This window comes from Lemur catta, chromosome 8, assembly GCF_020740605.2.
Source record: "Lemur catta isolate mLemCat1 chromosome 8, mLemCat1.pri, whole genome shotgun sequence".
In the NCBI taxonomy this organism is placed as follows: domain Eukaryota; kingdom Metazoa; phylum Chordata; class Mammalia; order Primates; family Lemuridae; genus Lemur; species Lemur catta.
Window position 1 is genome coordinate 19,127,543 of NC_059135.1, and position 24,470 is coordinate 19,152,012.

Consider the following 24,470-nt stretch of genomic DNA (forward strand, 5'->3'; position numbering starts at 1 on the left):
AAGTGAAAGAACTGACAGGTTATAATGATAATAAAAATGAATATAAAAGAGGGGCAATATTTATGCCTAGCTTTCAAAAGGAAATGAGAGGTACCAGGAAACTTAAAAGAAAGTGACTACCTAAACTTACATCATGGAGACTGTTCTATTTCTAAAGCAGGGCTGACTTACTTCTAAAACACACTGGAAGGAAATGGCTCTCCTTAAGATGGCTGTGCAAGTGTAATGTTATAATCTAATTTTCATTTATTTATTTTTTATTTTTTAAATTTTTTATAGAGACAGGGTCTCGCTATGTTGCCCATGCTGGTCTTGAACTCCTGGCCTCAAGAGACCCTCTCGCCTTGGCCTTCCAAAGTGCTGGGATTACAAGTGTGAACCACCACACCCAGCCTTAATTTTCATTTAAAATGGACATCCTGGATAATTATATCCTTTCAAATGTCAACATTTAATAGCAAGAATTTGACAGCTTGCTAACTTTCAATAACTTACAGCGAATACCTCAAAAGAATTTAAACGGACTACGACTGTTCTTTAATTTCTGATTATAGTCACGTTTCCTTAAATGATTATTTGGGAAGTGACCAAACTTAACACTTGAAGGCAATACAAATGAGTATTTCAGTGTATGGTCAACAGTGACTACACTTCCCCCACTTGGCTAACAGAAATAGCTGAGGCATGTCTCTATTAAACCACAAGGAATCAGCTTCTTTGAGCCAGAATTTTCCTCTGCAATTCTCCTCCTTATCATTTCTATGTGTACTCTCCCTTGAATACTTCTTTCTAAAGATCAACAGATGCCATTTAAAAATACTTTTAATACAAAGGATCAACTTTCCACTCTGAAAAACAAACTGCTCATGTGATATTAAAGAGGACATAAAGCTTAATCTCACAAGTCAGACGTGGTAGAGGGGAATCAGAATTATAGGCTCTACTTTATGGTCTTCCGGGTCATTCCATCCACTGGCTGGTTCTAGGCCAATTACTTGTTGAGATGTAGCAGGTAGGGACTACTGTATTAGAGACTGTTAGTGTAAGATTCCGTTTATAAAATGTAATCCATTTAGGAATGAAGGTACAGCGCAGTGCACAGGAACCAGCATTTTAATCCTCTTGCTGCCTCTGTGTGCTCACAGTGTGACCCTGCTTAACCTTTCTGAGGCTTGGCTTTCAGCGGTAACAGGGATGGCAGTTCCTGCTCCTTCGTGTCAATTCTTAGCAGATCACTGTGAGAATCGCAGAAATAGTGCAGGGCTCTTTGGTGCTGGATTTAGATATATACAAAATTTTATTACCATTATTTTCTACCATTATCCTGATATGATATATACAGTATTCTAGGTAAACATCATATAATGTGAATGTTCCTTAGAAGGCAAAGTGTTATATAAATATTTGGTATAAATATTAACTTGGCTGAAGCACTGGTTAAATGTGAAAAAAAAATGTCATTTTCTAGACGTGAAAGAGAGTCTGCAAGGTTAATGTGCAATATACTTTTTTGAAGGCTGTGAGATAATGTGTATCAAAGTGCCTAGCATAGAGCTGTTATCAATATATTTTAGTTGAATTTCTTAATTTCCTATCTGCTATGACAGTAACGTTAAGTTTTGCTGCTAGTATTGGAAAGATAATTACTGTGCCTGGATTACGGAAACATCGTGCTCCAAAAGGAAGACACCAGTCAAAGCCAGGCAACCAGTGGTGGGAGCAGAAGAGATTCTCTTCACTTGTTTCTTACCATTTTCTCTAATCAAAACTGGTGAAGTTTTCAGAGTTGTCTTAAACTACAAGTGAAATCAGCCTGATGATATGCTAAGGACACCACCTCAGACCTGGTCATTAACTGAAATTTCTCTCTATAGTTTAATTATCAGACATTAAAATCCCTGAAGCTTAGGCTAAGTGCCCTTAAATTCCAAAGAAGGTATAGCATTTGCAATATAAAACAAGCCTCACATAATTTGCAAGTGCATTATCCATTTTTAGATTTCTTCCCCCTCTAATATTCTGGCTGCACTTAGCTGTGACACCTCTGGTTAAGATGTACTGCTGGGAGGAAGCATCACCTTTTTAGATCTGTGCTCCTCTCTTCCTCCAAAAACTGTTATACTCTCACCTGAAGGACAGATTTTTAAAAATGCAATAATGACTAAAATTATTTGTCTTGACTTATTTTACTTGTTTAGCAGAAACTAAGTCTTCAACCAATGTGACAGTTAATATTGTGTGTCATCTAGGCTAGGCTATGGTGCCCCATTGTTCCATTAAACACTACTCTAGATGTTGCTGTGAAGGTATTTTGTAGATGTGATTAACATTTACAATCAGTCTACTTTAAGAAGGTTCCCCTGATAATGTTGGTGGGCCTCATCCAATCAGTTGAAGGCCTGAAGAGCAAAAACTGAGGTTTCCTGAAAAAGGAATTATGCTTCAAGATTGCCACATAGAAATCCTGCCTGAGTTTCCAGCCTGCTGGCCTGTCCTACAAATTCCAGACTTGTCAGTCCCCACAATCCCATAAGTCAAGTCTTTAAAGTCAGTCAATCAATCTCTCTTTGTGTGTGTGTGTCTGTGTGTGTTTGTATGTGTGTATATGAGTATATGTTCTATTGCTTGTTTCTCCAGGGAACCCTGACTGATAGATCCTAGCTCAAGGGGAAAATATCATCCCAACATTGCATAAAGCGACATAAAGAAATAAAACCCAACCGTTGAACGACATACGGACTGTGGCAGAAGAGGGTACAGACACCATGGAACTCCTTCTGAGATAATAATCACCACCTTACTATGCTTCTAAAATTCCGGGATCTTACTCTTTAAAAGTAGGGACCATATCTGTTTTTTAACAAAATTCTTTTGCCAGGCAAAGTGCTTAATAAAAATTTCTGTATATCCTAACTTCTCTCCCAAACAATACTATGGTTTCTGCCAAATGCCTCTACTGAGTTGAAAATTTAAGACATTTTTAATTTGGCCTGAATTTAGCCATATAATATACATTTCCAGCCTTGTTCATGTCACTTCCCTAATGGATTCCTGTCTGCCAGCCCCAGACCAAGCTCTCCCTTAGCCTGTGGAGTTTTTGAGTCTCTGTTGCCTCCTTATGGTCCCTTATAACTGACAGCTTGAGCCTCTGGAGGACAGAGGTGCTGTCATGTCATCCAGTACTGTGCCCAGCACAGAGCAGAAGCTCAGAGGCTGACAGTTGCCAGGTATTGTGCTAGCAGGACTAGATCAATTGATGACTGTAATTGGAACTGAATGTTATGAACTATATACTTTTGAGCTATTCAATTTAATTTCATTAAAATTTCATCACAACCTTGAGGTATAATGAAGGATTACTGAACGAAATAGCCACATGTATCTGACTCATGGCTAAATCAGATGCAATACTTACAAACCAAGCACGGAGGCCTTGACCTAACAATGTGTGTCGATAAAAAGCTCCTGGGGTCTGCATACATGGGGGTCTTTTACTGAAAACCCCTAGATGTCCCTTGTGCTAGAATACTAGTGTTTCTGTACCCCCTACACATTACATTCATCTGAGGGCTTTCAAAACTCAAACAAACCAGGCCCTGGACCCATCTTAGACTAATAGAATCTCTGCGGTTATTCATTGATTTTTAATTAGTATTAAAAAAAGAAGTTCTCCAGGTGACTAATGTATGGGTGGGAATCACTGGGCTAGCCGGATTTCATAGCCTTTACCAGGGCCTAGGCTATGTTTGGTAAGCTCTATAGAGTTCAGCACCTCTAGAACTATTAAGGCTGGGATTACAAGTAAATTCTAGAAATGCAACCATGGCCTATGGGAAACCAAAGTAAGATGATAATTTCTCCCATGAGGATGCTGCAGTAGAAGCAATCTGCTCGCTGGCTGAATAAAGAATGGGATAATTTAGTTATCCTTAAAATTTAACTTCTTCAAGGGTATCAAGAAAATAATACCCACTGCAATAATTCATTTAAAGAAGGGGAGTTACCCCTCAATACCTTTTTGGCCTCCTCAGCTGTGACAGAACTTCCAGGGGCTTCATCTTTGGTGATGAGAGTAATTCCATCTAAAAAGTAATTCACAGAGTAAAATCCACATGCAAATAATCAATCCCAATCTTACTTTTCTTTCCACCACACCTCCTCCCCACTTTGTGCTGAAGATTTTTACCACAGGTGCTCTGTTCTATAAAAAATATAAAACTATAGAGGCAATAGATTCACATTGTTTGTTTTATCTGACATTAGCCTTTCTCCTATTTTCGGTTGTGCAATAAACAACAAAGGCCACATCCCAAATGCCCCTAGCTCCACGAAGCCTTCCTTGATCAACTCCAGAAAGAAATATTCTCCCCTTCTTTAGAATTCCCAGATCACTCTTTTATCCTTTCAGAACGGCCCTGGTCATATCTTATGTTGTGTAACTATCTGTACATATGGTATCTCTCTGAATGGACTATACTTTTTTCAGGGGCTGCTTTCATCTTTATATCCCCCTTATGTACATGATGTCCTTAACGTTGTTGATAGGTTCTTAGAAACTGTGACTTTAAGTGAAATGACATACAGCAGGTCCTTGAATAATGTCATTTTGTTATAATGTTGATGAGAAGAAAATGGTTTTGTTACACACCTTTCCCTTAAAGTTGCAGTTTTCAAGAACCTATCAACATTGAGGACTTAGTGTAGTATATAGCAGAAGCTCAATAAATAAATGATAATTGAATGACTGTATATTTTTATCCAAACCCATCAGGAACCCAGTATGGGACTCTGCACACATTTTGGCTTATAGCAGTGCTACTGGCTATTGACAGAGCGGCCAGAGGACTAGGGCAGAAGGAAACATGCTCAACATGAGGCACGTCTACCACTTAGCACAGAGCATCACTCTTAGCTCAGTGAGAGCAAATCAAAGGCAGAAAATCTGCCTTTTAGTTTTCTCTTCTTCCTTTTTTTCCTACCTCAGATGGCTGATGCACAATACTCTTTCAGAAAAGCACATAGGCATCTGACATCCACTTTTACCTACAAATGACATAGGTCATTTGTATTCTCTCAATAGCATAAAATCTATCAGAAAATATGTATCTTGCATATGTCCTGTAATTTTCTCTCCAGCAAATGATATGCTGTAGGCATTCAACAAATAACAAAACCAATCTCTTTCATTTACTAGGTCGGCAGCAGAGACACAAAAGTGATTTGAGGAAGCCCTGTTCACCTCCTATTCTAATTGCTTTTGCTTTTCCTCCCCAGTGTAGAAGTTAAAGGGCTGAAAAATTAACTGTCGGGGCGACGGTTGCCTGTGTGATGAAAAGCAGCCCGTTAGAAGTGGAACAGATAGGTATGTGACTCCTTTTATACAGAATTTGGACAGGAAGACAGGTTGAAACTAATTGTGGATCCCTACTATAAGTGAAAAGTATCATATTAATTCTTAAACATCACTATTTTCATAATATGTATTTTTAATAGGTAATATCTTATACCTGGGTTCTAAAAGAATCAGATCAGGTTAAAAAATGGGCAAAGGGCATAAATAAAAGCAAAGACCAAGCCTAACACCGAGAGAATGTGTGCTGCCTTGTCTCTGGGTGGAATGTGCATTGGTCACTGTGAACAAGTGAAGAACTGAATGGCTTTGGTGCATGGCGATGCTGGCCTGCTGATACCCAAAGCCTAGGAACATGATCATGAAAGGCAGTAGGGAGGCAAAATGTGGTGAGGTCAGTCAAAGTGCTGTGGATCCAGCAGGAATGAAATGGCCTAAGAATCCGAGAAAGGGGCAATGCTTGCCTGCACCGCTGCTCCACTCCACAAACAGAAATGCACGGCCTTGGAAATGGGTCATGCTGTTCAAAGTTTCAGATGGGACTTCTATGTTCACTTATCGTTATCACTTTGCATATTTGCTTATTAAGGGAGAGCCTTCCCCACAGCCAAGTAAAAAGTCATCAGGTCCCCACACAACTTGGCACAGAACAGAATTTATATTCAGAATTTGTATGTTTATTTAGAAAAAAAATGGTGTATTTGGACAAAAAGACGAATGAAAACTTACCCTGAATGACAATTTCCCAGAAATGATTTAATTGTTTAGTTTCTACTTTCTCTTGAAGGGCTTTCAGGAAGCTGTTAAAGCGCTGCTCTTCTGAAAACTGTGGTGGCAGGCGTGGGGCGGGGGGAGAAGTGGCAAGTCAGAGCAAACACAAAACCCAGTCCAGACCCAGACCAAAGTGCTATCTATTTCGAATCACCACAATTTTTATATATATATATATATATACACATATAAAAACGTCCTTTGGTAAATGAGAAGGTGGCATTTCAAATTGAGCTACATTCACTGGGGACCAGAAATGCTTCCATCTATGGAAGCTGCAGAATATTCCAGAGCCACATAAGTTTTTTTGGTGGCCTGGCCCTTTGTTTTTTAACTTTTAATATAGAAAATTCCAAACAAAATCAGAGAGAATAATTTAGTGAGCGCACATGGACTAATCATCAGCTTACATAAGTATCAACTCAACCAATCTTGGTCCATCTATACCCCTGCCTTCTCCCATAGTCCTAGGATTGTTTTGATGCAAATTTCAGTCTTATTATTTCATTTATAAATATTTCTGTATAAAATATCTAAAATATATACTCTTTTTTTTTTTACAAAACCACACACCCATATGCCATGATACACCTCACAAAAATTAATAATTCTTACATAGAAGCAAATAACGTTTAGTATTCTCATTTTCTTAATTGTTCTATAAAACTTTCTTCCTTTCTTTCTTTTTGAGTTTTTACAGTTCAAAAAAGGTCTCTACATGAAAACTGATTGTCTCTAAAGTCTTTTGCTCCTCTTCCATCGCTGGCTCTCTTTTTTTTTTAAGAAACACAGTCAGGTGTGGTGGTGCACACCTGTAGTTTCAGCTGCTTGGGAGGCTGAAGTGGGAGGATCACTTGAGCCCAGGAATTTGAGACCAGCCTGGGTAACATAGCAAGACACTATCTCTAAAAAAAAGTTAAAAAAAGGAAAAAAGAAAAAGAAACCCAGTGACCTGGTACGTTTAAGGACATGCAGTGGCAACCATGCACAGCACAGAAGTGCTACCAGACACTCCTTCTAGCCTGGGGCAGTGCTAATGAAAAGCAATACATTTTTACCACTTCTTTCCGTACAGCCAAGTCTTTCTCCACCCGACTGAGTCATCCTTAGTCTTGTCTTGACTCTACTTTTCCAAAATTTTGTTTTTTATCTGTAGGGTATTTGGGTCATTTGCTTCTGAATCTTTTACTCTAATTTTAATGAATTTCTCATTTTCCTGTCATTCTTTGTAAGCATCTAAATTATTCAAGCATTAATTTGTCCATTCATTCTGCAAATATTTAATAAGCACCCACACAAGAACATATACAACCCATGCCTACTTTAAAAATATGCTTTCTAATTTAAACTTGTTCACCTCTTGCCTAAACGTTTAAAAGTCTGTAAATAATTTGGGAGATTTTCAAAAAGCATTTTCTAAAAATTTCTAATAAAACAAACAAAACTTAACCCACACCAAAGGGAGGGAGAATTGAGTAATTAATTTTCAGTGCTCTTTGTTTTCTGGCATTCTGAGACCTACTTCTGTCTTCATAAAATCTTTTTCAGCAATTATATCAATATACATTTTCCATCAATTTCTCTAAAATAGTTAGCCTGGCCTTTACAATAATGACTCGGCGCCTAGAGGTTACGATGGAAATTCCCTTGGTTTCCAAAGCAGGAACACAAAGCCAGAGCTTTCATGTAATAAAAAGCTAACACCCAGGGAGAAAACATCTCACCCATCCACCCACCTTTGTTGCCCCTCAGAAATGACAATGACAGTGATATGAGTTTAGTCATTTCTACTTCTCTTGGCATACATTGCTATTCACATTGAGAATGATTATTTCCAAAGCCCAAGCTTATTTGTGGAATGCTCTCCCTATGTCATTCCCTTATGATGGTGGCCAACTGTTTGGGAGGAGAAGACAGGAGAGAATAGCATTACCTGAATGGCTTCTTCACGGAAGGCTTTGATGCAGTCCATGCTCTTCATAAAATATGGTACTTCATTAGTATCCAAAAACTGTTCAATGTGATTTATGAGCTGGTGACTCACTAGAACATAAGACAATAAATTTTCCTAGATTGGAGTGATGCTTGTTAGAGAGAGGGCGTGCTTCTGTATTATGTATGGTTCAAGAGCTCATGGTCAGCATGCACAATAGCCATACTTCTTTTAGGGGGGAGATGAGACGCAAAATTCTGATTTCAAAAGCCTATATTTGAGAAGTTTAAACAATGATATTTGTCAAAAAATAAAATTTAACTCCAAAATATTGAGAATTATGGCTAAATACTTCTTTTTGGGATGCCATACTAGGTCGTGGTTATTATTGTTTTTTAAATTGTTTTTGTCGTTAACTTTTTATTTTCCCTCCAGAATTTAGGAGCAACTAAAGAAAACAGATCCTCTCTAGTTCCTCCCCTAATTCCACTCAGGATTATTACCAAATAGTGCCAGGCAATGAAAAATAATGAACCAGGGACACCCCATTTTCTACCAATCCCAGGTTAAATTAGAAAAGACCAGCTCTGGTCTTTACATAATATCCCTTTAGAATAAGAAATCTATATATCTTATACTCATAGCTGGACCTAAATTCTCCCTGTTGCTTAGCACTTCACAAGCCATGAATACTTAATAAACACTAACTGGCAGCACTATCAATGCTATAGAAAGAAGAAATACATTAATAATGTTATCATTTCCAAGGTGGGTTACAACTTGAGGTTGCCTCACAAAGAAACAAAAAAGTTCTTCAGTATGAAAAAAAAGCAGAGGAAAACAGAAACGTAAAAGTCATCAGGAAACTTAATTTGCTGAGCAGATAAAAAATGACCCTTAAAATCTGTGTAGAAGAACAAACTAAGGAGATGTGAGCATTCATACCCTAAAAGCCCCCTCTCCTTTGTCCCCTCAAGCCACTCACTACCAGCTGGCTATCTGGCAATTTATGCTGAATGGTCAAGATATATGACTGCATGTTTCCCAAAATCACAGCCTCATTTTGAGCATTCTGATAGCTATGAATGTGTATGCACAACACTAAAGAAAACTACTTTCAAGCTTCACCAATAAAGGCTCAAGGCCACTAACTCTGAATCACAGTGACCTGAACGTTACTCAATGCCTTATGAAAGACATGAAATCAGTGCTATCTACTTATTTCCTAAGGACCTTACAGCATGTGGAAAGGATTAAAAAAACTGCAGGAAGTATTTTCTCACATGGCACTTCTGCAGCAAGGGAGAAATATCCCCAGTAACCATTTCATCTTTTCCACCAACTAGGAGATTATGATCTCCATTATAACAAAGCACTTAACAAACTTGAGGGATTAAAGAAACATTTCCTTGCAATTTCAGAAATCTTTACCAATGTATACTAGAGCAGTGAATTAATATCCAACTACAATTCAAAGGAGAGAAAGAATGTCCAGATGGGTCTTTTTAAACAAGGTAAATAATACAACCCTGATTAGTAGGCAGAGCAGAAAACCATCAACAAGAAGCTCAAAGCAAATAGAAGCTATCTCCCTTTTTCAGCTTGAAAGGCAAAGTAACAGAAATGTCTGATAACAAAGCAGTGTACCTTCTCAGTCTGATATACAGTTCCCTTGAAGTTACACACCAAGGCACAAATAAAATCCTTTACAGGCCAAGGGCAGTAATCCTAGAGGCTCCAAGTTCCCTACTTCTTTTGAAATGAGAATGAGAACTCTCTTAGGAAACTATTTCTCTTAGTTTGATTTAGTGATTATTTTCATTAATTCATCCTAGTATATACTTATTGTGTATAACTATTATGTATAAGGCACTATGCTGTGTTTTATGAGAGATACAATTAAGTTGAAAATAAGACGTTTGCCTTTGAGTTTATAGCCTAATAGGGGACATAATACATACGCACAAAAATAATAACAGCAAGTAAATGTGAAGAGGGCTGTGAGTATTATAAAATATATTAACTGATCTGAATTTTAAAAAATCTTTAGTGATTATAGAAAGCTTCATGAATTAACATGGCTTTTCACTTAGGCAATGAAAAATAGAATTTGGCCATTATATGGCAGGAAACAGAATGAGCCTAAGTAGAAAGAAGAGGTAGGAACACACAGGGTGTGTCTGGAGAAAAGTGAATAGTCCAGAACATGGACAAAAAAGAAGGGGACAAAAAAGAATAAGAATTAGACAGAAAAGGGATGGAGGGAAGGGAGTTCCAAGAACAGAGAACAGTATGTGTGAGAGTCCTGAGGCAGGGTAGATCTTGGCTCCTTAGAAAGGGTAGAAGAAATAAGGTCAAGACCAAGCCTTTTAGGAACTACCACACTTAGGTTGGATAGAGGAAAGTGAGCTGAAGAAGGAGGCTAAGAAGGAACAGTCAGAGAGAGAGAAAAAACCAGGAGGATACGGCATCACAGATACTAAGAGAAGAGATTAAAGAAGAGAGATGTCTGCTGTGTCCAAACTATTACATAAACACCACGAGAAAAAGAGTATAAAGAGATAAAGGATTAAGGATTGAAACTCAGGGAGTCCTAGGAGCTAGGAGTCCATGATGCAACTAGAAGGTACTGAATTGCTTTGCAAAAAAATAGCTTCCTGACTCATTTTATCCTGAAATATGATAGAACACACACACATACACACACATACACACACACACACACACACACACACACACACACACACAAAGCTGCCATCTTACAGAGAAAAATATTCAAGAGACTAAAATAAAGCACATGCCAAAGCCAACAATCTATTTGCAATAACAACACACAAAAGAAGGTATAGAAAGAAAAGGAAGTAGAAGTCTCAACAACCAGTTTCTCTTTGAAAATGAAGTCCTCGTGTATCTGTGGGCCTATATGGATTTGGTTTTTCTTATTTACAGGTTGGACTATTCTGTCTTTTTCTCCAAAGATTTCAGAAACACAGGTGGATAACCACATCCAAACTTCCAAAAAATTCAATGAACACAAAAAACCAGATTTTGCCCTTCTAGGAATAATCAGCTACATGGCCTGTACATCTGGCCCATGATTCTAAATTCCGTCTCTCTACCTAGACTATTTTGTGGTTCACTGACTATAATGAACCATTTAACACCAGGGCATAGCTGTGATGGATGATGCTTTAATATACTGAATATAAGAATAGGATGTGGACTAGAGACTACCCTTCCAAAGTTTGGTGGCACTTCACACTTCCCTGCCATTCTTAATACAAGTAAAATGCAAAAAGGGCTGACAAAAATAATATTCTACTTTGGCTGGATTATGCTTTTGACTTTGCTGCCACCCTCAGTCCCCCAGAAAGTGAATGCTGGCCATCGGGGTGCTTTTTCTCTGCTTCCACACCAATTACAGGGCTAAGCAATGGCCTGTCAGTCTTCATACTCAGTAAATCATAGCCGAAATTACAATTCACCAAAATGTTCTTCAGAATTAGTCAGTGACTCAATAATACTCATTAGTAGCTAATATAAAAAAATGGCCCTTGGAAGGGCCATCCGTCTTAGGGTACTAAGTCATGCATACAGCTGTCATTTATCTCAAATAGTACTTCAAAAATGTCTGTTCCAGATTTTGAGGTTTTAAATATGGGTATCATATATTAACCCAGCATCTTCCATGTTGATACACAAGATTAGTCTCACTACAGTAATACTTCAGTGTCATATTCAAAATGTTATTCAGATTCAGAAGAGGAAAATGGCAGTTTTCTCATTTAATCTGAAATACATGTTCTTCCTCTGTACAGGAAACATTCAACGCCCTCCAAAGTCCTACAAAGGGACTACCTCCTTCTCGTTACATGGTCATAAGGGCCAAAACACCCAGGGCCACGTGCTTGTTAGCCTCTGACTTTACATTTACTAACTACCTCTGCTGTTTGCAAAGATGCTTCCAACAAAGGGAAAGGAAGCCATTTATTGTGGGTTTTTTTCCCTCCACCTGACATAGCCAAAAAAACCAGCAGGTTCCCTCACCTGTTGCACATTATACATAAAGGACTAAAAAGGCATCTCGAACCATTTTGCTGAACTCAGGCATCAGACAGGATGTTTCCCAATTTAATTCTCTTCATGATATCAATGCCTCATGTGAATTTTACTTATTGAAAGCTGTACACTTTGCAGATTGCAGCAGTTAAATAATTTTTAAATGTTAACAAATTTATATAGCCAATGATAATGGCACCTTAATAAAACAAAATTTAAAAGTGACAATAAAAATCAAGCACTTAAAATAAGGTCAGGCCACTCATTATTAAGAGAACAAAAAGAAATATCCATCAGCAAATAATGCTCTAGGTAAGTAGTCCAGTCTTCCATAAACTAAATGCACATGTAAACTACAATCACTGTTTTAAGCCAGAAACATACAAGAGACATTTGCCTGACAAGAAAAGGAGTTTGTGTTTTAATATAGGCAGTTAAAACAGAAAGGCATCACAAATAGGCTTCCTTTCTGGCCTATTTCTATGGGATATAAACTGACCATTGTGGTTAAAGGCTGTGTATATATCAGTCCAACCAGAAGACTAGGAATCACTCTGAATATTTAACACAGGAAATTTAATGTAGGCAACTGATACACAGGTAACGAAGAGTGGTGAAGCCAACTGAGAATGGTGTTATAGCCCAGAGATTAGCAGCAGCAAGAAGGCCTTAGCATCCCTTGGCATGAGGGAAAAAGAAAAGTGGGGGTATAAATAGAGTCAAGGACCTGTCCTGTGGAAGCTGAAGCCATGGAGGATCAGAGATGCTGATCAACACAGAAAGGGAGAGGGAGACACCCTGGTTTCTCCCTCCCTCCCTTCTTCCCACCAAAGTCTTCCGCTGGCTGAACCTAGTATTAATAGAAATCTTTTCAACACAGGAGCCTGGGAAATGCAAGCTGCGGGGGCCAGCTCTGCCCGCCCCTCCCCCAGATGCAGTGCACACAGGGGAAGGGTGAGGGGTGCATCTAAGGACGGTGTGTTGTTATGAACTCACAAGGGGGAGGCCCCATTTTATGAACTGGATATTTCTAGGAGACAGATATTAATAAAGCATTATTTAATTTCAATAATAAGAGAATATAACATTTACAGGTTTTTTTTCTTTCCTTCTTTCTAGTGAAGTAGGATACAATGAAATTCAATTAAAACTGATTGAAAAGGTTCACAAGCATATTTAATTTTTTTAAAAAAGTTGTATTTTAACAGAAACAGAATTATATAAAAAATATTATTTCCACTCCTATTAATACTTGAAACATCTTTAGAGCTACATACGCTTCCCTTCCTTCAGGTTTAACATGGTTGTGCCACAACTCTGTGGGCTGTGACAATGAACAAGAGTTACTGGAAACAACTGAGTACTTCCCGTGGTGTTCACGTCCTCTCAGAAATCAAACGTACTTCTGAAATTTAAGTACAAAAAGAAGGCATCTTAAATATTTTTTCTCTAAATGACAAAAGTTATGCTGACTTATTTCTTTTTATCCTTTCTGCTTCTACTTCCAGTGTATCTCTTTAACTGAAACGTTTAGAGTGTGTGTGTATGTGTGTATATTTTTTTCTTTTTGAGACGAGTCTCTCTTTGTCACCCCAGCTAGAGTGCAGTGGTATCATCATAGCTCACAGCAACCTCATACTCCTGGGCTCAAGCGATCCTCCCACCTCAGCCTCCTGAGTAGCTGGGGCTACAGGTGTGCGCTACCAAACCCAGCTGATTTTTCTATATTTTTGTAGAGACAGGGTGTTGCTCTTGCTCTAGCAGGTCTCGAACTCCTGACCTCAAGCAATCCTCCTGTCTCAGCCTCCCAAAGTGTTAGGATTACAGGCGTAGCCACCACACCCGGCCTTCTAATGAAATATTCTTATAGAAGAAAAAGAAACCACTGGATGGCAACAAAAGAAATGGAGAATTCGGGAAAAAGTATAAACTTTATGAACCTGAAAATGATACTTAAATTTGGCTTCTTTTTAAAGCAGCTGGATTATGAAGCAGCCACAGCTCCGCTCTTTGCCCTGTCTAGCCTGTCCCCCTTTTAGAAACTGTTCTCCCGGACTCTTTGTCCCCAACTTCCTCATCTAGCAGAAAAGAAGTTGCCTGCCTCCCTTTTAAGATCAGAAAAGGTCAGTAGCTACGACTCAGGGAACACCATGGCCATAATCTTCTGCATGACCAGTGGCACAGGAAATTGAACCAAGGTATATAAAGTGCCGACCACCTCCACATACAGATGCAGCCCTGTTTGTTTCTTTTTAAATTATTATTATTTTTCTTACCAATAACTAAAAAACTCAATTAAAATCTCACCATTTAAGTTCCACAAATTCAGTCACAACCCATTTTTTCATGCTTAAAGATTTTCTCATTAAGTGCAGTAATTTCTTACAAATTGCACTAATAAAAGTAAGTCCTGCTGGGTGTTTTCCCCCCTTTTTAAATGCTGCCTTTTCATTGATGTGTTAAATTAAAACCCCAGGCACAAGGAGCAGAGTAAATGCAAAGTCTTTATTGTCAGAATCCATTCCTGCAGACTATGAGATCTCTCTGGTTTTATTTTTGTTTTTATTTGAGCTAACTGTGAGTCCTATTTTACAGCCACAGGAAGAAAGCTATTGAAGGTCTCTTTACCTTGGCGCACTCTGTAGAACAAACATGGTACTGTCAGCAAATGAGAAACTAGAAAAGTGATACCCAGTTAGTCCACTGGCTTAATTTAAGCTCTCTTTATGTAAGAGAACATCATGACATATCATTTTTATTCTGGATGAAATAACATTTCTCATCTTAAACAGGTTGAGCATAAGAATAGATTTGTTCCCAGGTCAGCTGGCAAATTTTAGGTTCCATGGCATTCTATGGTCTTATAATTTTTTATCAAAAACATTCAATTTAACCATAAAAGATCCACTAAATATGTCCCACAAAGCCTGAAGGTTATCAGTTAATATTTACAGGGCATATAGCAGTTAGATAAAGACCAAAGAACATCATTCTCTAGTGTAACTAATTTTCCCAAATTCCAGAAAGGAGTATACTTAAAATACAATATTGAGACATTATGTTAATGTAAGGAAGACACTAAAGAAAAACTTTCTTATTAAACGAAGTGATTTCTTGGCTTATATAAGCAATGTATAGGCCATATGCCTGAAAAAATGGGAGTGGGAGTGAGGGGTAAGGAGAGCAGAGAAAGAGGATCTCCACAATTTTCCAGGGTCCTAGAATTCTACAACTTGGCGAGACTTACTAAAATAAAAGTGATATGGAAGAATTAAGAACCATACCACTCCAACTTGATCCCATTCCATATGGGCTGTAGACGGGAGGATGAAAGGAAGATTAGTGTTTGGTACTGTAGCAATTTTACAGTATCTGTCCAGCTTCATACCTGAGTAGATGTCATCAAGCTAATACAGGAAGTAAGCAGAAGCAGCCCAGTAGCCATAGTAACGATGCAGCCAAGAGGAAACACTCTGGAACAGGAGACCAGTCTGGCAATGGGATCCAATTAAAACTTGGTAATTGAATGGAATTCAAACTCACAATCAGTCGAAGAGATACAGTAAGTGATGAGTCAGACTCCTCACCAAGCAGAGAAATAGGCGGCCAACGGATGAATGCGCTTTTGTGGACGTTGGAGGATGGGAGGCAGCTTACAGCATTTCAGATGCCTCAGGAATTTGAGTCATTCTTGAAAGGACATATTTAGGTACCAAAATTGTAGAAAGACTATATTCTATGTAGCAAATCCTTCTAAAAACTGACAAAAAATGATGCCTCATGTTTATATGACATCTTTGCTTAGACCTCTCAGAGTCTTCTTTTTTTCCCTTTCATTTTCTCCCCTCTCTCCTTTTCTGGTTTTATAAAGAAAGTTTTATAATATTCTAGAGTTCAAAATACAGAAATGTTATATTTCTCTACTTCTTTGAAGGGGCTAAGACTTAAGAATTGATCCAAAGAACCAGAGAAGTAAATCTGCTGTAAATCAAAAATTCAAACTCTTACTACTCCTAAGTACTGTTTTGTTAAAGTCGACAAGAGAAACCAAAAACTACTACTAGCCAGCAATACTCAGAGAACATCGAAACAGATGGCGGTCACTTCGTTTTACTGATGGTAGATTAGCAGTAGCGTTTATGACAATGCATCATAGTTTAGTGAAACTACAGCCAAACATTGGTACCCAAAGATACACTGGTTCTCAAATCATGGGCATCTCTTTAGAGTGGGGTTTAGGGATGACAGAGAAGAATGGACATTTTTGTGAAGGCAATACCATGAACAAACATGAGCATATACTTATTTTTTTAATGAGGAAAAGCCCAAGGAATACTAAATCATCGTGAAACATATAAGAGACTGTAGTGTAAGCAGACAATAAACAATTGTTTCTCTTTCCAGTGAATTCTAAATGGGAAGACATTTTCATAGGTTCACATTTACTGATGGTGATACTCAGAATACTTCTATTTCATTGATCTTTTTATTTCTTTTTTGTTTTATTCTTTCTACACCATATACCTTGCTCTTTCTGTTTATTATCCATATACTTAAAGAGTAGAGGTACAAAGGACCTTAGAAACAATTTCATTTCATCTGCTGTCCTCATGAAAGTCTACCAATTTGAAGCAGATTTGCTGTAGGCAAATCTTATCTTTGGTTTGTGGATTCTATGTTCCTTATAATCCTACATATTTAAAATTCCAATTCTAAGTCTTGCTGGCTTTATCACAGTCCATCGAAGAGTAATTAGAAATGGGGCAAATTATGGATAATCCAACCTTAGTTATTGCATATATATTTTCCTCTCAGTGTACGAGACAAGTAATGAATCAAACAAAATAATCACATGCTTGAGAAAAATGGCACAAAAGAAGAAACAAATGAAATAATGAACCTAAAATTTTTCCAAATCTATAAATATTGATCTAAGACTTAATATATCAAAATAACTATTGCCACTAAAATTAACTTTCATTTCTCACAACAAATCACCTTCTGCTCTAACAAGTTGCTTAAATCTACACAATTTTTTCTGTACTGAGTAAGCTTATCCTCTACTAATATAAAGGAATTCTTCCCAAGAAACAAAAGATTCCCAAAACACAAACACAATCTTGCATACATGTATCTAAGTTTATTTTTCTTAGAACTTCAATACTTGAAGACTTTTATATAAAATACACTTTAGCTGGGTGTAATGGCTCACACTTGTAATCCTAGCTACTCAGGAGGCTGAGGTGGGTAGATTACTTGAGGCCAGGAGTTTGAGATCAGCCTAGGCAACATAGTGAGAGCCCGTCTCTAAATAAATTTTTTAAAAATTACCTGGGCGCATGCCTCTAGTCCCAGCTACTCAGGAGGCTGGGGTGGGAGGAGCACTTGAATCCAGGAGTTTGAGGCTGCAGTGAGCTATGATGTCATCACTGCACTCTAGCCTGGGACACAGAGCAAGACCCTGTATGTATGTATGTATCTATCTATCTAATAAACTAAACAGTACACTTATTATCTGAACGGTCCTCTGTATAAATTCAGTTGAATCTCTTGGCCCAGCTAAGTTAGCTAGGTGAGGCAAAAAATATAAAGGTCTCACTAGCACATAGGATCTCAAGGTAAGCAACTTTTAATACTCAGAACATCATGGAAAACAACTAGACAGAAAATCAACAAAGACATAGATGTCAACAAACTATCAACTAAACTGACCTAAACTGATATTTACAGTTGACCTAACAACAGCAGAATACCTGTCCTTTTTAAGGCCACAGGGAACATTTGTCAGAACAGTCTATGCTAGGCATCAGAACGAGTCTCAATAAATTTAAAAGGATTAAAGCTATTCAAAATATGTTCCCCAATTACAACAGAATTAAATTAAAAATCAACAACAGAAAGAAATTTGGAAAACTCAGTATTTGGAAATGAAAAATATACTTCTAAATAACCCAAGTGTCAAAGAAATAATCACAAAAGACATTGGAAAATATGTGAACTGAATGAAAACAAAAACATAACATATCACAATTTATGGTGTGCAGATAAAGTACTACTTAAAAGTAAATGTATAGCCTTAAATGCCAATATTATAAAAGAGGTTTCAAATCAATAATCTAAGCTTCTACCTTAAGAAACAAAAAAGAAGAGCAAATTATCCAAAACAAGCAGAAGGAAGGAACGAACAAAGATCAGAGCAGAAACTAATTAAATAGAGAATGATAATAAAGAAAATCAATAAAACTAACTAAAAGCTAGGATCTCAAAAAGATAAAATCAATAAGCCTTTATCTAGACAGACCAAGAAAAAGATACAAAACCCCCAAATCAGGAATAGGCAATAGATCTCAAAAATATCATAAGGGAATAATAATATGAAACATGTCATGCCAACAAATTAGAGAACTCGGATGAAATGGACAAATTCTTACAAAGATACAAATGACCAAAATTGATTCAAGCAGCAATAAAAACTCCAAGTAGATCTGTAAGTTAAAAAATCAAATTAGTATTAAAAAGCTTCCCACAAAGAACCGAGGCCCAGATGGCTTCACTGGTAAAGTCTATCAAATACGTAAAGGAGAAATAGTAACAATCCCAAAGAAAAGGAAAGGAAACCTCCTAACTCATTTTATGAGTCCAGTATTTCTTTGTTGCCAAAGCCAGACAAAGACATTAAAAAAAAATACAAACAAATGTCCCTCATGAACATATACACAAAAATCCTAACAAAGTATTAGCTCTCTTGGTCAGTTTTGTGCTGTTATAATAGAATACCTGAGGCTGGGTAATTTACAAAGAATAGATATGTATTTAGCTCACAGTTCTGGAGGCTGCGGAGTCTAAGAGCATGGTGTCAGCATCTGGCAGGGGTCATTCCACCCCTGAGTGGAAGGCAGAAGCAAGCCAGAGACAGAGAGAGGAAACTGGGCTGAACTTATCCTTTCTACAACTAACAGACTCCTGCAATAATGGCCTTAATCCATTCATGAGGGTGGTGCCCCCAAGACCTAATCAACCCTTAAAGGTTCCAACTCTCAACATTCTTACAATGTGAATTAAGGTTCTAGCACATGAACTTTGACGCGCATAGTCAAACCACAACATTACCAAAATGAATCCAGGACATATAAAAAAGATTTTATACTATGATTAACTGGAATTTATTCCTGAAATTCAAGGTTGAGTAAATATTTAAAAATCAATTGATATGATATACCATATTAACAGAAGAATAAAAACCACACAGTAGTCTCAATAGATACAGAAAATGCATCTGACAAAACTCAAAACCGATTCATAATAAAAACTCTCAACCAACTAGAAATGGAAGGAAACTTCCTCAAGCTGACAAAGAGAATCTGGGAAAAACTTAAAACTAACATCATAGTAATGCTGAAAGTCAAAGTTTTCCTCCTCAGATCAGGAACAAGGCAAGGATGTTCACCCATCATTTCTATTCAACACTGCACTGGAAATTTCAAGCAGTACCATCAAGAAAAAGAGATTAAAGGCATATAACTGGCAGGGTGGGGTAGCTCATGCCTGTAATTCTAGCACTCTGGGAGGCTAAGAAGGGAGGATTGTTTGAGCTCAGGAGGTCAAGACCAGCCTGAGCAACAGAGTTAGACCCCATCTCTACTAAAAATAGAAAGATTAGCCAGGTGCTCTGGTGTGCGCCTGTAGTCCCAGCTATTCAGGAGGCTGAGGCAGACGGACCACTTAAACCTAGGGGTTGGAGGTTGCAGTGAGCTACAATGACATCACTGCACTCTACTTGGGGCAACAGAGTGAGACTCCGTATCAAAAAAAAAAAAAGGCATATAAGCTATAAAGGAAGAAGTAAAACTTTCTTTATTTGTAGACAACGTGATCCTGTATGTAGAAAATCCTAAGAAGTATATACATAAAAGAACTACTACAACTAAAAAATAAGTTTAATAAGGTTCCAGGATATAAAATCAATAAACAAAAAGCAATCACAGCTCTCTATACTAGCAACAAACAATCCAAAAATAAAATTAAAAAAGTAATTCCATTCACAACAGCATCAAAAAGAATAAAATACTTGGCAGTAAATTTAACAAAGTATAAGACTTGTAAACTAAAAACTATAAAACATGATGGAAAGTAAACAAGATCTAAATAAATAGAGAAATAGTCAATGTTCATGGATTAGAAAACTCAATATTGTTAAGATGGCAATTCTCCCTTAATTATTCTTATATACTCATTGCAATCCCTAAATTGAAAGCTGATCCTAAAATTTCTATGGAAATGCAAAGGACCTAGAGTAGCCTAAACAATTTTAGACAACTAAGTTGGAGGACTTCTATTACATGATTTCAAAACTTGCAATAAAGTTATAGTAACCAAGACAGTGTATGAGGGAAAGATAGACATATAAATCAATGTTAACAGAACTGAAGAAATAAATCCTTAAATTTATGGTCAATTGATTTTCAACAAATGTGCCAAGGCAATTTGATGGGAAAAGGTCAGTCTTTTCAACAAATGATGCTGGGACAATTGGTTATCCCCAGGTAAAACAATGAACCTGGACCTTACCTCATACTCATTCACAAAAATCAACTAAAGAAAACTCTCAGAAGAAAATACAGGAGAAAATCTCTGTGACTTGGGCTAGGCAAAGATTTCTTATATATATGACACTAAAACGACAACCCATAAAAGAAAAAAATGATAAACTAGACTTAATCAAAATCAAGAACTTTACCCTTCAAAAGACAGTATTAAAAAAAAAAAAACAAAAGCCACAGAGTGGCAGAAAATATGTGAAAGCCACATATCTGATAAAAGACTTGTATTCAGAATATATACAGAACTCTCTACATCTCAGTAATAAGACAATCCAATTAAAAACGAGTCAAAAGATATGAAGAGACATTTCACCAAAGAACATACATGAATGGCTAATAAGCATATGAAAAAAATCCTTAGTTTTTTAAGAACTGCAAATCAAAACCACAATGAAAAAACTCAAACACTGCCACTCAAATAGCTGACACCACCAGTGTTATTAAATATGTGAAGAAATTGGAATCCTCATATGTTGCTGGTGGGGATGGAAACTAGTGAGCCACTTTTGAAAAGAATTTGGCTGTTTCTGAAAAAGTGGAACTTCCCATATGGCCCAGCAATTCCACTCCTACCCAAGAAAAACAAAAACATACAAAGACTTGCATGCAAATGTTCCTGGCAACACTATTTATAAAAGCCTTAAAGTGGAAACAATCCAAAGGCCCATCAGCTGGTGAATAAATAAACAAAATGTGGCATACCCATGAATGGGATATTATTCACCCATAAAAAGAAATGAACTACTGATATACCTATAGGGATAAACCTCAAATACATGCTAAGTGAAAGAAGCAAATGCAAAAAGACTGTATATTAAGCAATTTCACTTTTGTGAAATTTCTAGAATGAGCAAATCCATAGAGACAGAAAGCGGCAGAAGCAAGAATTGAGTATAAACAGGAATGGGGAACTTTTTGAGGTGAGGGAAATGTCCTTTAGCTGAATTGTGGTGATGATTATACAGCCCTATAAATTTACAAAAGATCACCAAATTGTATAATACTTACCAGTACATTTTATAGTGGAAAATTTTACTTCAATAGAGACTAAAAAACTGGAATTAATGAGTGCAACTTATCTAAGATGAGACTTGTGGAAGTTTACCACAGACAGGAGGGAGACACTAGATGCTTCTACTATAGAATAACTATTAAAGCTTAGACAGCAAATCTTACCCTCAATGCCCCAAGAAAACATTATTCGATTCCAAGGGCAAGGGAATTATAAAAGGCAGTTCTCATATAAGCAAAGGCTCCTGACTCCAATGGCCTACCAATGAAATACAGTGACTATCCTGAGTGTTATGGCTGAACCTCATTACTGCTGCAAGATATAAAGAGATAATTACAGGATTTCAGCAGTTTAATCTGACAAAGGAAAACAAAAATGGACCTTTAATCATAACGACTAACTGAAGATTTTTCTACAACTGTCCATAAGGAAACTGATAACAAAAAAACTAATTTTTCTCTTGTTTCCGAAGACATCTATTGCTGGTAATAGTCTCAAGCCCTGCTGAAACTGTGTTCTATATTGGAATCAAACCCCCTTCCTTTTTCTAGCCAAAGAAGCAAGCATGCCATTTTTTTAAGGTTTTATGTAGACATACAGGGATCTAATAGGACTAACTGAACCAAATTATACTTGCCACTGTTTTCTGTGTCAGCATATTTTTTGCCTTGGGCTTGCAATTTGAAAGGGGAGGACAAAACACTTTTATTACATTTAAGTAGAGCTCCAAGCTGTTTCTAGGCTCCTGTTAACACATTTTAGCTGATTAGTGACTATTTTAACAAAAGCCCAACATCTTTTCCTAAACATCCTAATTGGTTAAGAGCTTCTGTTGTTTGCCACCAGCAGTCACTTTAAGTCATTGATTAAAGCAGTTTGCACATCAGCACAATCTGAAATCAGTTTCCTTTTTCAACCAGCTGGGCTTACGAAGCAATCTTGAAGACAGCCCAATATTAAGGAGAACGAAGTGCAATGCCCTGCATGACAATGATGTACCACAGAAGGAAGAACTGCAGAATTTATAGGAGGCAGAGGGAAAGAACCAAACTGCCATGAGTAAGTACTTGAACCGCTCTCTGCCTCACAAATCATACTCATGAGCAGTTACTGCAAGGACAAACTCTTAACAGCAAGTTGGATGACATACCCTTTCTCCTAAGCACACATGAATTCTCTGTTTCCATCAGAGCTGATTGTGAGCACTTTGCTGTTGCCCCGATGGTGGTCCAGGCCATCAGTGCAAGCCAACGGTTCAGTATGTTAAATGCAGCCTTAAATGGACTTGGGCTCTTCTACTTATTTTGACGCTGGGACAGCATTCAAGCATTCCACATTTTCAGCTAGAGGGAAAAATATCCTTTCCACTTTTAACATAAAAAGAGAAAAATTACTCAGCAGGTTTAAGGCAAGCAACTTTACTATGTAGCATAAAAAAACAAAACACTGGGAGAAAATAGGAACCCATCATATATTACATATAGACTTCCTTTAATGCTCTCGGGAAGAAATCCAAGCACTGAGAACATAACTATAGCAAAGATGCTTTCAATTTTATGCTACCAGTTGTCTTTCTTTCTTAATGGACAGCTAGGCTACATTTTACAAGAGCCATACCCTGTAATTAGGGATATTCTGATACACAGATTGACAGGAACTTGAAAGGATTTTAGAAGCTGAATAAGAATGGATGGAAGCCTTTTAGGGAGAGTTGCTGAAAAACAAATACACTTAATATAAAAATGGTTATGTGCATATTATGGTCTTTGGTTTCTATGTCATGTCTTCTTTATTTTTTCCTTTCATCTTTATTTCAATGCTTTCATTTTAATTATTTGGCTGAGGAGTTTTATAATATTAAAATGTAAACTTCAAGGTACTGCTATGCCATCTAATGAAATCTATGCAACAAATGCAGAAGTTTAAGCCCCAAGAGGCCAAGAACTGGCTCTCTGGAATTTGATCCAGTGTCTTCCACACATTTGCAATAATCTGCGGAAAGCCATCTTAACTACTCTGGGCTCCAGTGCACCCACGCAGAAGATGAACAAGATCCTAAAGGCCCACTGATGTGTAATTACCATGTTGAGTAATAACGTATCACTTAAGGTACCTGTATGGATCCCTCCACAATTCCAAACAGACTGATTTTTGTGTTAGAATGAGACTAGTCTTGATAAACAAGGCATAAAATAAGGCTGGATCATCAAGTTCTGCGGTTTAACAATTTAAAACAAGTCAAAAAAGGAATCCAGTGAAGAAAATGTGAGATATGTAATAAAAAATATGAAGTACAGATTAAACCTCTAAAATCCTTAATCATGGATTTTCTCTCATGATGAGATGCATCAGTACTAATCTGGGAAAGCACTAAGAAAGTATGTCAAATTGTTAAAAAAAACTTTTATAGGGCTAAAGATGTTTAAAATTTTAGCCACTGTTCGTATTTAGTATTGTTAAGATTTTTAAGGTATTTGACAAAATTTATTTTTCTTAAATTTACCAGCTCTGTTTAGATACAGGCCATATTTTTATCTTCTTATCTTTATTTGAACAAGGCTATGATAGTTACATAATTCATATCCAAGATTACATAAATCAGGGCCAATTAAAAAAAGAAAACATACACATATGGGAAATTTCTCCTTGATCACAATTCTCGAGGATCCACAGGCTGAGGCAGGGAACTTGAGGCCTTAAGGTGAAATGTGGCCTTCTAGGTCTTTAAGGGCGGCCTTCTGACTG

At 37.2% G+C, this 24,470-nt stretch overlaps 1 protein-coding gene across 1 annotated transcript in view; it reads right to left on the reverse strand.

The window, feature by feature from the left end:
* Positions 1 to 24,470, reverse strand: part of XRCC5 (X-ray repair cross complementing 5) — an 84,614-nt gene that overhangs the window by 5,993 nt on the left and 54,151 nt on the right. Inside the window, exons 17-19 of the mRNA XM_045559263.1 lie at positions 8,055 to 8,164; positions 6,080 to 6,176; positions 4,015 to 4,082 (exon numbers count right to left, since the gene is read on the reverse strand). Of these exons, the coding sequence (XP_045415219.1) occupies positions 4,015 to 4,082; positions 6,080 to 6,176; positions 8,055 to 8,164 (275 nt within the window). The remainder of the gene's footprint in view (positions 1 to 4,014; positions 4,083 to 6,079; positions 6,177 to 8,054; positions 8,165 to 24,470) is intronic.